The sequence below is a fragment of the Cyprinus carpio genome, chromosome B15 (assembly GCF_018340385.1).
Source record: "Cyprinus carpio isolate SPL01 chromosome B15, ASM1834038v1, whole genome shotgun sequence".
Classification (NCBI taxonomy): Eukaryota; Metazoa; Chordata; class Actinopteri; order Cypriniformes; family Cyprinidae; genus Cyprinus; species Cyprinus carpio.
In genome coordinates, this window is record NC_056611.1 from 28,098,451 (window position 1) to 28,115,517 (window position 17,067).

Sequence of the window (17,067 nt, forward strand, 5' to 3'; positions counted from 1 at the left end):
TCATTGCACATGTAAGGTACAAGGCAACGAAATGCAGTTAGCATCTAACCAGAAGTGCAATAAGCAGTAAGTACAGTATATACAGTGTCTACAATATGTTACAAATGTACAATAAATATACAGATAAGGCAGTATTATGGAAATAATTTACAGATTTTAAATAGGCTACTATCAGCATGATATACAGATAGGTGTGCTATGAACATACTATACAGATGGAGTATGTAAAAGTGTATGTACACTATAAGCAGAAACTATGAACATAGTTTACACTAGTGCAATGGACAGTAAAAGTGCTTAGAAAATATTTCAGTGTGCAAATGGATTACTCAGTATTCTGGATGAACAGACAGTAGTGCAAGTAATAACAGGTTTACTGTTTTTTGCTTGTTTGTAAATCAGATGTAGTGATGAGGAGGGGTGAGAAGTTTAAAATAGGAAATAAATGCATAATAATCCGTTTGTTTCAAACATACGTTCTCCTATCCGTTTGATTCTATTTAGAACCTTATTTTTCAGTTAAAGGAACTTCAGATGTTCTGCGAATTCTCTACATTTACTTCCTATTCATCCTCTGTAGGCTAAAGGTACAAATATAAGATGACTTACAGCAAATATAAACAGATAATTATGTAATAAAAATATATATTTACCTGATAGGACAATAATGAATATTGCAATTAATGCATCGAATAGAAACTCGTTAACAAACACGCACACACATTCATTGTTAACCATTAAATAGCTGTCTCGGTGTCTCCAGGGTCCGGCCTCTTTGGCGTTGATTTAACTTTTTAAGTAAGAGAGAATAATCTAGCCTAGTGTTTTGCACGTGAAAGGACCCCCGTTTCCCCCGCGTGTTTCCCTCCCGCGTGCGCCCCATTGTTCCCGCGCGCAGGCAGAAAGAAAACATTTGAAGTTTCATTTTAGTCCAACAAAAGAGCCACATGTCATTGAAGTCACTCTGTGTGTGTGTGTGTGTGTGTGTGTGTGTGTGTGAAGAAAACATTTGGAGTTTTATTTTACAGAGTCAATCTTTTTAAGTGAATACATTTTTCTTCATTTAAATTGATTCATTCTGTCTTTCCTGTCTTTGATTTGTTATAGCCTACTATTACATTATTGTTGCACCGTCACTAGGCCTAAATAGTCTACGTTATATTTAAACATGTTTCGATATTATAATTTGCTATTTTATTATATTTAGCAGCGTTTGAATATCTGTCTTATGTCTGTATATTTTAAGTATAATTTAATTACATCATTATCAGTCGCTGAAATATTTTCAATGTTCACTTTGGAACGCTTTGGGAGCAAAGTGTACTTCGTCGACCAATCAGCTCTCGGTTACGCGATCCTGTGGACCAATCAGAACGCGCTGTTCGAGTAATAGACAAGGGGGGGTCTCTGCAAACTCAGAAATGTCTCAGTAGTTTGAGAACTCGCGCTCGTTTGTTAATAACAATAACGCTGCGATTATAATTCTCGTCACATAATGAAAACAACGACCAAGGACCACAAACGAGAAGAGACATCTGGTTAATAACATTTCATTTCATCAGTCATAACATTTCATTTCAGTAGCCTACTTACTTTTATGCTTTTCCTGGAGGGATACAAAAAAAGATCATCGGAGCTTATGCTTTTTGTTTTTGATTGTGGAATATTTACATGCATTTTTAAGCCTGCTGAAGTGCTCATTTAGTCGCTGCTCTGGAGCAATGAGCGGCTTGCCAGGGACCGTTCCCAGGATGCTGCGTCCATCTCTCTCTCAAAACTATCCCCGCAGTGGCTTCCCAATGGAGGGTAAATACATTACATTAAATATGCACATTAAAACGGTTTAATTTAATAGTGGAAGCCCGAGTGTAAACCATTTTGGTATTTGTGTTGCACGAGTATACTAACTTGACTAAAAACGGTGAAGTTACTTTTCCAAATGTTTTTTTTTTTTTTGGTTGTTTGTTTGAAACTTTTGCTGACTTTTAAATATTTTAATAGTAAAAGTTATGTGTTGCTAATATTGTATATTGTATTATGTCGCTTTTCTGAATTCTTCATTCTTAAATATATATATATTTTTTTCAGTGATTCGTTTTATTAGCAAAGTACCTTTCATATATGAAGAACTAATAACTATTTCACTGTACGCTGTCACTTCAGGGTTTTAGATTCTTGATGTAAAAAAGTTAAAAAGTGTAAGCTGTACGGCTGTTTTAATCTGAATCATTATTTCTATATTTTCATCATTAACAATAGACTATTTGTTTAAATGCATTTATTTATCTGTCGCGATAGCCTACTCAGTTGCATGAGTTCAGAGTTTCTAAATACATTTAAATAGGCTGGAAAAAAGATTGTAACTTTAGCACCACTTTTAGTTTACCTAAAATTTAAAGCAGCGATTATACTGACGTTTTACTGGGTTGCCTTTTACCATGTGTTTATAAAAACATGAAATATGTCAGAGAATTAAATACACATGGAGCCAGGCCACTTGAACTGTCTTACCCCTTCCTTGGAAGCACTTCAGTTATGCCTATTTAGCAATGCAGAATGATTTTTTTCTGCAATTATGTTATCTCTCCACTGTCATAATTGGGGTTGGCTTCGATGCAGTTTCAACTCCGATGGGTCAGGGTCGAGTCAACCAGCTTGGAGGAGTTTTCATCAACGGCCGGCCTTTACCAAACCACATTCGGCATAAGATAGTGGAGATGGCCCATCACGGGATCCGGCCCTGCATGATATCCCGCCAGCTCAGAGTCTCTCACGGCTGCGTCTCCAAAATCCTGTGCCGCTATCAGGAGACTGGGTCCATCCGGCCCGGAGCCATCGGCGGCACTAAATCCAAGGTGAGGCCCTATAACTGAAAACGACGACTTTTGACATAATGACCCTGAATTTGAAATAAGAGTCTTTGTATTGAATCAGGCACCTTTCTGACTGTTTTTATTTTATTTTATATTATTTTTTAACAGACTTTATCTCTAGATGTGGAGAAGCGCGTTGAGGAATATAAACGGGAAAATCCCGGAATATTCAGTTGGGAAATTCGGGATAAATTGCTCAAAGAAGGAATTTGTGACCGGAACAACGTGCCTTCAGGTAGGCTATGCGTAAAACATAACGAAAAAATACACGAACTGCAATGTGCAAATTATTAAAAAACAAACAAACAAACAAACAAACAAACCTTTTTAATATGCATTTCGCTCACAGTTAACCATTCAACTGTCTTAAAGACGTAACAAAACATTTATTTATTTATTTAGGCTATTTGTGATGTATAAAAAAATGTAGCCTAAATAGCGCATGTTTTGTCGACATCTACCATGGTTACCTGGCAAACGCGATTTCTTTTGGCTAGCTCTAAAAGTGAGGCACCTACAGCAAGTGTCTAGTTTTAGTAACCACAAAACGTAAACGACACACTCAGACTAAAGGCTACTTGTCATCTAAGCTTTGCAGTCACTGAAACGTTTAAAAAATGAAATGTATATTAGCATACTAATGTATTAAGCTAGAAAACATATTAAGAGCGCTTATGCATTCGGTTGAACTCTTGTCCAGTGAGTGCAATAAGCCGCATCATGAGAGGGCGATATGGCGCAAGAGGTGACGAGGAGGAGGAGGAGGATGAAGAGGGCATCGAGAAGCGCGAGCACGAAGAACACGCCCGCAGGAGCGGACAGAGCATCGAGGGGATTCTCGCAGACAGATGTGAGTGGATCCTGCTAACTCTTGGGGTCTATAATATAATAGTGATACAAACTCATAAAGGTTTCTATCATTTTAGCCAGTAACAAAAGAAAAAAAATTAGCCCACACTACTAGCAATTTTTTGGAAATTTTGCTTGAAAATGCTTGAAAAGCTTTGCACATTAATATACATTGTTCCCAAGTATGAATTTCTCAGCAAAACATTTTTTAAATGGACAGACTGGATAATGAAGGAAAGCCGGCAACAAGTGTCCAGAATGCATGCTTTTCAGTAGTGTTCAAAACCATCCCAGGGTGCACTTCATGAAATTGTCTGAGAGAATTTCTAGAATGTGTAGAACTGGAATCTAGACAGTTTCATTTGTTTAACATTTCTTGGTCAATGCATAATTGTCATACTTCTATTTGTGTTATTTCATAGTTTTGATGACTTTATTATGACTATTTTACATGTGAGGATAATGGTAAACTGTGAGGTGCCCAAACCTTTGACTGGTGGTTTATAAAGCAGAAATATAAACAAAAATGTGGTGTATTAACTTGTAATATTTCTAATATATTAATTAATTACATTGCATTAATGATGAGTTAGATTTACTGATGATCAATAACCAATAAATCCCAAGAATATTAATAAATATTATGTAACAGGCATGAGGGAAGTAGAAGAAAAAAGTTACAAAATATGGAAAAAGTGGGTTATGTGGCCACAATGACATTTTCATCCTGCAACAGCGTTCTGCATTTCACTTAAAATAGTACAAAATTAAGGAAGAATATAAGTTACTAGAACAAATCGGATAATCCATTTAAAAAGAAGACATACTTTACTCTCTCTCCTGTCATTCCAATGACTTTCTTTATGTGAAACTCTGAAGGAGAAATGCTCATAAATATTAAAATATGACAACACAATAAATTGTTAAGAAAGTAGCATTTCTGTGCAAAGAGGCCTCAGAGGAATCAAAAGGGAAAAAAGTTGATAAAAACAGTGGAGAGTCTATTTTTGCCTTCTTACTGCCTTACTGGCCGACAGCTGAAGTGACTGAAGTTTTGCTGTTCTGTAATGATATTTAATGAGCTAACAGTCTGTCCCTGCGTGACTAATTAAGGTGAACGTTATTGACTGCCTCTGATGCCCTGCTAACACCACTTCAGCTTCTTAAATAATACTGATCGGGATGCAGTGTCACTCTTAATGGCGATGGGAGTTTATTAAAGGCTATTTCCGTCAATAGGGACCAGTGTTCTCCTCGGCTGTTCCTTCATGGCCTGGAGCGGCGGTCACAATGGGGGCGAGCCTCTCGTCATGCGCGCTGCCACAAAGCCCGTCCGTCACGCTCTGCCCGTTTCGCGATCCAAGAAAGACGAGTTGCCCAAGCCGATTAAATCAGGCTCTTTATTTGAACTTCGCTTTCATCTGGCCAATGAGTCCAACACGCCTTGCTCTTTTTCTCCTCCACTCTCCTCATGCCCTGTTCTACCTCTCTTGGCCTGCGGCACATTTTCGGTTAATATCTGTGGGCCGTTGTCAGTCCCTTCCATTCCCACCGCCCCTCCTTAACTGGGAGACACAGACAGGCAAGTTGAGTTCAGTATTTACACCCTTCTTTTGAATAGGCAACAGCTTGATTCCTGAACCCCATACTGTCTCCATATATCATCTTAATGTTACTGGAAGACTCTGTTCATAACTTTGAGAGAACCTTGCCAGAATGCAGAACACAAAGTTCTGAGAATGTTCCCTGTTCGCCTCCTGGCATGCATCGTTTTATATTGGAACAAATATAGTATGCACAAATCAGAAAAGTCTACTTAGAAGTATATTTAGGAAAGTGCAAAATGATTGACACTCCTATAATATGCACATATGCACATGCCGCTAAACATATGCACACGATGCCAAACATGCAAACACATGCATGGATGCACACACGTACACATGCATACACAAACAGTGGCAACTGGCCCAATGCGGGATGGTTTGTGTGGCACCATGGAGTGTGCAGTCAGCGGGTCGTAATTCACTCTGAAAGACAAAACCAACACAAACACATGCACACAAACACAAAAACACAAATGAACCACCAAGAAGACCTTAAAAAGGAAACTTCATCAAGACAAACTTGGCTAAACCTTAACATCTCTAGGTGAAAAATTCAGTCTATCTTGGGAGTATTTTTATCGTATGTGAAATATTAAAGCATGCATTGCTCTCTTTTATGACACAGAGTGAGGCAGACAGTGAGAGGAGTTCAGTTGGATGGACAATGCGGGGAAACCCCCCAAACAAAACTGTCTCCATTGTGTCCAGCGTGCAGTGTCAGGGTCAGCAGACTTAGGAATCCGTGTCTGCTTGAGTTCAGGCCCTGAAGGCAAAACTACAGTATGTGTGTGTCAGTTATCACAAAGAGAGCATGAAAAAAACACAGAGTTCAGGGCGGCTGCTTTTTATTGGATAGCTGATAAGTGTGTATAGGACTTACTGTATATATGAAGATATGAATCAACTCACTTAATCACAACCACATAGTGCAGTTTCTTGCTTAGTTTGTGTTAAAAAAAGGTGTTACATTGGTTTAGCTGATGGCCAACAAACACTTGTTAAAGTTGTTAAACAGAGCAGTCTGAGGTCACTGGCGTTTGACCTCCAGTGATCAAAGGTCACATGGGTGTATGTTTAGAGTGACAGGTGACCACTTCCTGTTTTAACTCTTATTCCCTTCAGCATAAATGCACTAACTATATTTGAAATAGCACTTAACTTACTATGTCAACTTACGCACCACAATTGTGAAAATGTGCAATATGCTGATTTGGTTTTTATGGAAACTTATTGGATTATTTGATGAATAGATAGTTAAAAAAGAACAGCATTTATTTACAACTGAAATTCTTTACTTTGACTATTGATCAATTTAATGCATCCTTAGTTGCTGCATAAACATTTTCATTTCATTTAACTTTTGAATGGAAGTGTAAGCTAGCGCATTCCTACAGAAACTTGGATTAAAAATGCAAAATAATCATCTCTAATGATTACATGATGCCAAGTGTGATGAAGCCATATCGTGCACTGTACTACTTTGAAATGTTCATAGTTGCATACTGCATGCTGTTTCACACACTAGCTTCTTTTACAAAAGCCACACAAGCAAAAAACGTATCAAAAGTGTCTTCGAGAGCAAAGCAAAAGAGGCTAAACAGACCAAGAGCACATTTGGTTCAGAGCTGAAACGTGTGGTTGTTTGAGGGCAGCTGCGAGGGTCACAGTTGCTCTTTAGCAAGTCAAGTCCTCCCTCTGTTTCTCTCTGTTCCTAAACGCTGGGGGGCAGATGGGCCCACGAGCTGTCACTCATCCTTTCTGTCTCCGGCATCTGTTAGTTCTCTATGTACTGCTTAATGTAGTCGGGCAGTCACTCAGCCAGCCTCGCTGAAAAGGACCCGCCTCGCTTTCCCCTCTCCGAGACGCTGCATTTGTTCCCAAGCTTTCTTTTGTGCATGTCTTTGTCTTTCTTTTTTGGCCATTTTTGATGGCGAGGGGGCATGTCATTGGCTCAATTAGCTCTCTTCATTACCTGCCCCCAAGAGAATCGCTTACACACACACACACACACACACACACACACACACACACACACACACACACACACACACACACACACACACACACACACACACACACACACACACACACAGACACACGCACATATGGTTTTATCTTGGACCTCTGCCGCTTGCCCCCGACCAAAACTAAGTGCAAAAGCCTGCTGGATATGCGCTCGCCATCCCGCAGTATTAATGAAACTCCTTAGGTGGATTTTGTGTACATGAACACATGAGGTAAATGGACTCGGGGTGATATTTCGCCTCCGAATATTGAATTTAAGCGACGAGGGCCCAGAGCTGAAGAGAAACGGCGGATGGAGATGCTTTTAGTGACCGCACCGTTTACATAGCAGAGGGCTAAAATATCTTAAAACACATACTCATGCACACTACACGCTAACTTTACATGCCAAAGACCTAAAAGCACACACACATACGCACTCTGTGTATTTACACAAGGCAGAATATCTCTAGATTCTCCAGCGGTTCCATTTCCATGACATTTGGGTTTTGGTTGTGTGTGTTTAGAAGCCTGTGGTCTGTATTCTCTTGCCCGAATTAAACCCGTGTTTACCGTTTGCTCTTTGGTTCTTTTTATTCACTTGCATTGATTCTCATTCAGTCAGCAAAAATATAAAGATGCAAGCACTTACTTGTTTGCTACCTGATGATTAGATGTCAAAAATGAACATTGTTCCAATCCTCTATTTGCTTTCCTTTCAAAAAACACCATGAAAGTATCATAGAAGTAGTCCATGCAACTTGTGTACTATATTTCAAGTCTTCTGAAGATATACGGTAGATTTTTGTAAAGATCTGATCAGAATTTAAGTGTGTCTAAAGTAGTATATATATGGTAGATTTTTGTTGTGTACTGTTTTTAATTTCGTGAGAACCAAACTGTTTGATGCAATAAATGTCTAGAGCATATTTACAATACTAGACAAACATAGTAAAAATTAAACTAAAGAAATAGCACAGAAGGATGCAGCCTGTTTAATCACCACCTAGAGGTGCTTTACATTAATTTATTATAATGTATTAATATAATATAATTTATAAAATCACTGAATCACTCTAAATACATTAGAGTGCACCAACAAAACGTAAATGTAATGGTATTTGCGATTAGATCATCAGATGTCAAAATGAACATTTTAACGCCATTTACTCACCCTTGTGTTTTGATCCTGTATTTTCTTTCTTGTGAAAATTTTGGTCTTTTTTTATGTGCTCCTAAATAACAAAAAAAAAAAAAAAACACCATGAAAGGATTATTAAAGAAACCTGTGCAATATGTTTTATTCTTCAGTCAGATTTGGGTGAAAAACTGATCCTGTATTCTAATCCTGTATTTTCTATCTTGCGAAAACACTTTTTTTTTCATACAACGACAAAAAATTGCATCTGTTAAATGCCTAAAATGTCAAAAAACACCTCAAAAGTATAATAAAAGTAGTCCATAAAACATGTGCACTATATTTCATACAATAGATTTATGCCAAAATTCAGTCATTTTTCACTTATAATGATCTCTTCTGGTATCTAGTCTCATTTTTTCATTTTTCAAACTTGCCACATCACAATTACTTTTCGTGATGTGAAAACCAAAGCTGTTTGATATCACTGATGTATAAAGCATATTTACATAGACCAACATAGTAAAAAATTTATTTAAAAAACAGCACAGAAGAACACAGCCACTTAGTGGAGCTTGGTAGTTTCAACCTAAAACATGGTTAAAAATTACAATTAAATAGATTTTTTAAATTAAAGTCAAAGATATAATTAATATAATATAATAACTTAATATAATGTATAAATTTTTAAGTCACCAAATGACCGTAAATACATTGTTACACTAATAAATCTAAATTTAAGGGTTAGATCATATAGAAATAACTTCTAAATTTAATAAGTAAATATGTAATGACAAAAAATGACGGAACGAAAAGAAAACCCATAGATGACTCATTATCTAGCTCTCATTCCTTCAATAGAGCAGACTTTTTTGATAGTTGTCCAAGTCTCAGGTGCTTTTTCTCAATGGGTTTTTGAAGAGATTGAGCACTTGAACTACCGAGCCCACCCCTTTCCCTTTCTGCCCTGCCACCCACCCACCTTTGGCCTTCTTTCTGCCCCTTCCACCCCCTCCAGGGCAGATGACGGCCTCCACTGAGAGCCCCGGCCGTCGTGACGGATTCCACAGATGGAGCGTGCAAATCGATCCAACAAAGACAGAATGAGAGAGAGATGCACAAATAGCTTAATGTCTGTACAATCAAAATTCACTAAATAGGAATTTCCATTAATTCCAACACCATGAATATGTAATTAAAAGCTTTTCCGTTTGGAATGTGTTGTTGTGAGTCTGATGAACAGTTTTCCACACACTTCAGTGTTCCTTCAACCAAATCCCTGTGAAATTGTAGGAATTTCCCATAGTTCTCATTTGAGTCCACATTGAGTACATTTCTGTTTGAAACAAGAAAAACAAAAGCCCTTTATTAGGAAATAGGTCATGTTTTATTAAATCAATGATTTGGGTTTTATTTATTTATTTGTGTGTGTGTTTCTTATTTTTTTCCATGTAATTTTACAGTCATCCAGCACATTGCTTCTTTCTTTTCTCCTCCGCTGCATTTCTCTTTCATCCTCTTTTTAACAGTTTGTTCTTAAGCTTTTTAAATTCCCTCCTGCAGCTCTCTCTGTTTGTGTTTTATTCTTTGACTGTTGCTCTGTGGTCTTTTTAGTTACTGAGGGGAAAAAAAAATCAGACAAGGAATTACTGTGTGGCACACAAAAATAAGCCTGGCTCTTAAGCCTTTCAAGAAAAGATGTGAAGAAGCTCATATAATTCTCCCTCACGAAAACACTACATCATTTAAGATGAGTAAAAGCTGCTAAAGCATGTTTGTTTGGTACTTTTGCCAATTAAGGAGCATCTTTTGTGTTCATATTTGTGTGGATTTTCTAGGTTTATGACAAACACGATTGTTTATGTGGGGATTTGCCAACAACTAGTTTTTCAAAAATACTATACAAAACCTATTTCAATTTAAAAACAAATAAATACACATTTTTAAACAAACACAAATTTTTTTCAATATTTTAATTTTTTTTTAATTGTTTGCTGAGATTTAAGATTTTGGGTACTTTTGAAAAGACTGAGCACTTTAATTTTTATTCTATACAAAATTATATACATATATAAACTTCATATTATATATAACAATATTTCTTACATTATATTTATTATAAAAAATGTAAAATATACCTTATAAATTCAAATTTAAATATGATATATTTTTGGATATTTTGTTTTCTTACATTATATATAGTACATATTTAGAAAAATTATATAATAATATCTAAATACAGATTATACCATTTTGTAAATAACATAAAAACTACATTTTTATATCTTAATTATATAATTTGAAAAAATTGTATAGTGTGTAAAAAAAATACTAGAAAAAAATACTAAAATGCTAAAAATTCTAAAAATCCAAAATACTAGAAAAAAATACTAAAATACTAAAAATCCAAAATACTAGAAAAAAATGTAAAAAACAAAACAAAAAATAAATAAATATTCTTTATATATATAAACAATAAAATTATATAATAAAATACCCTATTATGTATAAAAAAAATTCTAATGATATTCTTTGCATTTGTGTGAGTTTCAGTGAGTCCATCTGATGAAGGTTCAGATGTGGAATCGGAGCCCGATCTGCCGCTGAAACGGAAACAGCGTCGCAGTCGGACGACATTTACGGCCGAACAGCTGGAGGAGCTGGAGAGAGCTTTCGAACGCACGCATTACCCCGATATCTACACCAGAGAAGAGCTCGCTCAGAGAGCCAAAATCACAGAGGCACGAGTGCAGGTACAAATACACCCCATACGCCTGGAAAAAAGAACTGACACAATCAAAAACTGTTTATTACACTCCTACACTTGTCTTTTCTCAGGTGTGGTTCAGTAACAGACGAGCACGATGGAGGAAGCAGGCGGGAGCCAATCAGCTCATGGCGTTCAATCACCTGATCCCTGGTGGTTTTTCACATCCGGCGATGTCCAGTCTCTCCCCGTATCAGCTGTCAGAAAGCCCGTACCCTCCCGCTGGCCTTTCTCAAGGTAAACATGTTGTATTTAAATCCACTTTGACATATAAAATGTTTCCGGATGTATTCTATTAATGACTGTATGTGTTCTCAGATTCGAGTGCTGTACACAGACCTCAGCCGCTCCCGCCGCACTCAGCCCATCAGAGTGCTGGAGGGGCGGGGCCAGAGGGCGGGGCTTCCTACTGTCTCTCCAGTCGCCATGGCTACGCAGGATATTCAGATACATTTGGACCTCATAACAGTCACGCCAACTCTGCCATCAACAATGGACTGTCTTCTCAGGTAATAAAGGCATTGTGTAAAACTGTTACTAAATATAATTTCTAATAATCCTCAGTTATTAGTTTGTCTTTGTTTGTCACATGACTGGCTTAAACAAATGACTAAGTCTGTACATTAAACTGGATAAAGCATCAATGGCCTGATATTGATTACCACAGAAAATAATGTTAACTTGTCCCTCATTTTGCAAACTGTAACACACTTTTATCATGGAAGTCTAGAAGGCAGCGATATTTAAAATAAAATCATATTCAGAACATCTCCAAAACACTTAACTACTGTATGCGTGTATGATAAAACCACTTAAAACAACTTTCCCTTTCCTGTAATGAAAATCTTCTGATTCTGGTTGAAAAGGATACCTGATAAAGTTATAAAATTGCAATATATTATATTATAATATTTATGAATATTTACTTTTAGCATATTTGATATAATATTTATTTAAAATACTTAAAATCTAGTCATTTTCTGGTGGAAAAATTCTGGTGGAAAAATTATTTATTTCATGATTTAATTACTGATATATATATACAGTATATATATATATATATATATACTTAAAGTCTGTTAATGAAAGATTTATTTATTGAAGGATTTACTGAAGGATGAGTCTTGTTTAAATTATTTTGTGTGGTAATTAGGAGCATGACAGATCCTAAACCTAAAATAATTTTTTTGATAAAAAAAAAAACAGCATAAAATAGCGATAAAAAGTAATGTATTTTTTAGTTAAGCCTTCAAATGTTGAAAACATGCAGTTGAAAGTGACTCCCACCTGTTGACCCACAGCTGAGTGTGAGTTTAATGGGCTCTTCTGGCTGCTGTAGAAACTATTACACACTTCAAGACAACGCATTACGCAGATGAATTCCTCCATCATAGATCATCCACGGGCCATTTTTCACTCAGTTATCTTTAGCTTTCCACTGGACCGTGCAAACGCAGCACTGAACACAGAAACACAGATCCCCTCTGTGTGAGAGATAGACGACTGACCTCCACATGCTTCTCATTTGTTAAAGGAGCGCACCGAAGCCTCAACAGGGGGTGTTTGTCAGGAACACTGACAGGCCGCTATGAATCACAGGTCTGGAGGGTGTGAATGTAGTGTGGAGTGAGTCTGGTTCAGTCTCACATTCTCACTGTCATCGTCCACAGCGCTAATACATGAAAAATGCTGTTAAGATTCAAAGCATCCCAGTGTAGTATTGAGATGGATCTTTCAATCTTCATAGTGTTACATATAGATATTTCATTCAAAATTTGGGGTCAGTAAGATTTTTTACATTTTTAAAAAGAAATTAATACTTTTATTCAGCAAGGATGCATTAAATTGATAAAAAGGGACAGTAAAGACATTTATTAGCTTACAAAAGATTTCTGTTTCAAATAAATGCTGTTCTTTTGAACGTTTTATTCATCAAAGAATCCTGAAAAATACATTTATCACAGTTTTCACAAAAATATGAACCAGCACAATGTTTCTTGAGCAGCAAATCAGTATATTAGAATGATTTCTGAAGATCATGTGACACTGAAGACTGGAGTAATGATGCTGAAAATTCAGCTTCGATCACAGGAATAAATTACATTTTACAATATATTAAAATAGAAAATAGTTATTTAAAATTTTATGAATATTTTAAAATATTACTGATATTAATATATTTTTGATCAAATAAATGCTGCCTTGGTGATTAGAACAGACTTCTTAAAAAAAAAAAAATCTTACAGATCCCAAACTTCTCTCTCTCTCACACTATATATATATATATATATATATAAATAACAGCACCTTAGCAAATCTATATATTTCTAAAACAATTTTCATATTTTACAGCATGTTAGCAGCTGCAATCAACAGTTTGCACTGTGATGCCAACTCAGATTTTCTGTTAAATATAAAAATCTAGATAAAATGTATCCAGAAAGTATGTACATTTAATGTGAAGTTGTTGGTTTTTGATTATGTTGAGTGCTAAATTTTCCCAAACTCATGGAGAAAATCTTCCAGAGCTTTGGAAACAGAATTCCATCGTGAATTCGGGACACGTCACTCCCTGCTTCACTATGGGAAATGGTTTAAGTGAGACCATGTGCGTGACCATGTGAGTGTGTGTGTGTTGCAGTGCTTTGACTGTATGCACTGATGTAATAGGATCCTGTAGCCTGGGAGACATGCTTTTCTCTCTCTGTTTCTATGTAAAGGTGCTTATTTGGTGCAGCAACTGGAGTATGTGTTTATTTTGGCCATAATTCAATTATGCTTCAGGAACTTTTATTCCCCAGAGCACACATGCAACATTCCTCAAATGCAGCACAGTGTTTTCTAGAGTAAATAGTAATGAGTACACACACCTGAATGCAGACACACACACACACACACACACACACACACACACACACACACACACACACACACACATACATACTACGCTGCCCTCTGGCTCAGTTCTAGTCCAAGAATCAGATTAAACAATCCCCAAATTCAATTATTTTTTTGCCTGATCAATTGCAGGTCACAGGATCCAGATATGCATCTGTATGTATGTGTGTGTGTTATTTAAGCAATACAGTCACAGCTAAAGAACAACTTCGCAGCATATCAAGTCTCTTATTGCTTTTACAAAATAAAAACTATAAAAGCTTACAAAAATTATATTCACCAAAAGTTTGGAATGCTCCAAAAAATCAACCACTGATTAAAATTATACAGGGGAAAAAATAAAAAAGGGCATTAATATTATGATGATAATAATATGAAGCATGTTGAATTTAATTATGAATAAGATGCAATATACTATATTTAGCTATTATATAAATATGAAATGGGAAAAAAATATATATATATATAGTGCTTTTGATCAGTATTAGGATCATATCAGCAGAAAAAATCCTGATAGGAGCATGTTGGTAGATTATTTTCATTGCACTATGATTTTAGACGCACTAATCCATCACACTATTTAGAAGACAGTTGTGAATTTGTTTTGAGCCAGGCTGATGATAACTCTGATCTGTTTCTCTGTAGGTTATGGGACTCATAAGCCCAGCTGGAGTTTCTCATCAGTCTCAGGCTGAGTTTTCTCTGTCGTCTCTCAGCGGTGCTCTGGATTCGGGTGGATCGGTCAGCAGCAGCTGCTCTCAGCGCATGGAGCCGCTGTCCAGTCTACCTGCCCTCTCCAACCTGCCCAGCCCACAGACCTACAGCTCGGCCTCCTTCTACGGCATGGAGCACAGCGCCCCCTACCAGTACAGCCAGTACGGACAAAGTAAGGTCATTATACTGTCAGACTACTCCATCCTTCTTATTTGCTTCACTTGCTACTAGTTTGTGTCTTAGCGGTTACTGCATGCTTTTATATTGAGAGTGTGTGTGTGTGTGTGTGTGTGTGTGTGTTTGATTCTGGCTTGCATCATTTGCTGACTGTATACTGTACCTCTCTTTTCCACACATCATTTTCTATTCACTCTTTACCCTTTTTCCTCAATAAACATTGTAAAAAAGGCCAAAAATACATTTTTATAATTGTAAAAAATTGCTGACACCAATCATACACTGTGTAGTTGACAAACCATAAATTATTATATAACTGTAATTGTTAAATTTTGTGCATACTGTACCAAATTAACACACATAATATATATATATATATATATATATATATGTGTATGTGTATGTGTATGACTTATTATTATTAATTACACACCCCACCACATATACTGTATATTAAAATATTTATATATTTTATACAATTGTATTTATACATTTAGATATTGCAATATACAATATGAAATATTCTATAATAAAACTATATATCAATAATTTTTTTTACTGTATTTAAAATATAATACCTTTATTTTGCTTACCAGCAGATCTTAAGAACAACTTTGAGCAGCATTATTAAAAGTTGTGCATACTATCAAATTTATTAATATGTATATATATACACATTTGTATATAGTTGCATATGTATGTATTTTAATAAATCTATTATCATACAATTGTATTTATGTAATGTATTTATTTATGACAATATATAAAATCGAAACATGTAATGAAAATTATATATTTTTAACTATATAAAAATGCCGTAATATCTTTTTTTTTTATAATAGTCATACATGAACAATCTCAAAAATAGCCTCTAAATATTGCATTCAATTAAACTGATATTAAATGAAATAACATTTATAAAAAAATATCCGTCAGGAGAAGCAACAACTACAGTTTGCTCTCTGATCGCTAGTATTTCATTAGTCAAAAATAACAATCAGGTTATATATTTTGTATCTGTATTTCCTATTTACGTCTGTAAGGCACACAAACAAAAATGTTGCAAAAATGTTGCTACATTTATTGCTGTTATTATGTCAATCATTACAATCTTGATAGTGACTGGCATCGATACACAAACAATATGACAATTTAGATGATTCCACTCCAAAATGAAAAAACAGTCACTCATAAAACCTTCAGTTTGTTTGTGACCTGAACAAATAATAGAAGGGTAAAAGGCTTCACACACACACATCAGAGGCTGGTATATAGTTTTACAGATATATGTGATTCACAGAGGTCTGATCCTGTAATATCTGGAGTGTGTGTGTGTGTGTGTGTGTGTGTGTGTGTGTGTGTGTGTGTGTGTGTGTGTGTGTGTGTGAATGTCATGGTTGGATGCTAATCTCCTGTGGCAGGATCATGATGAGAAGCAGCTGCGCTTGTCTAACTCACTATCCACGCTCGTACAGTTACGCTCTGATGAAATGGACACAGCACAAATATGGCAGCTCTTTAATGAGTCCTTCTCAAAGAGGAGGCTCGGCGTTCGCCAGCCTGATTGCTGTGTCAAATGGACGACATATGCTTTCTTTGGAGTTCAAGTCATGCAAACATTAGCAGAACAAATATTACTATTAAGATGCATATTAAATGTGAAATCATTTAACATTATTAATAAATTATGCTCTTTACATTTTCATGTCTTCCAGATTCCTTTCATTATCTGAGGCCTGAAATCGCCTGAATGGGTCGTGCGGCTCAACTGTCCCGAAGCGGGGATGGCATAAAATCCCAAAGTCCTGGAATGAAGGTTTTCTGCAGACGGAGATACAAAACTCTTGGCAATAAAAATACGACATCTTTAACACTGGATGGCACAGCCGGCAGATCAAAAGATCTCAAACATTCCCTTGAACTCTTCTTCAAAAGCCCTTCCAGCAGAATTATCCACAATCACCAGAAAACACAACGAGACAAGCTGAATCAAAACAAAAAGAGACGTTTTTCACTGAGAAACATGTTGAAGTGCAATAT

At 36.1% G+C, this 17,067-nt stretch overlaps 1 protein-coding gene across 2 annotated transcripts; it reads left to right on the forward strand.

Annotated features, from left to right (window-relative positions):
- The first annotated feature begins 1,356 nt into the window (after positions 1-1,356).
- On the forward strand, positions 1,357-17,067 carry pax3b (paired box 3b). 2 transcript variants are annotated; one of them, XM_042740221.1, is made up of 9 exons: positions 1,357-1,806; positions 2,620-2,855; positions 2,982-3,108; positions 3,574-3,723; positions 11,025-11,224; positions 11,310-11,475; positions 11,557-11,747; positions 14,782-15,027; positions 16,743-17,067. In XM_042740221.1, the coding sequence occupies exons 1-9, from the start codon at positions 1,722-1,724 to the stop codon at positions 16,758-16,760; spliced, it is 1,419 nt and encodes a 472-aa protein (XP_042596155.1). In that variant the 5' UTR covers positions 1,357-1,721; the 3' UTR covers positions 16,761-17,067. The 2 variants fall into 2 exon arrangements, with proteins under 2 accessions (XP_042596155.1, XP_042596154.1); XM_042740220.1 differs by having other exon boundaries at positions 1,358-1,806; positions 14,782-15,022.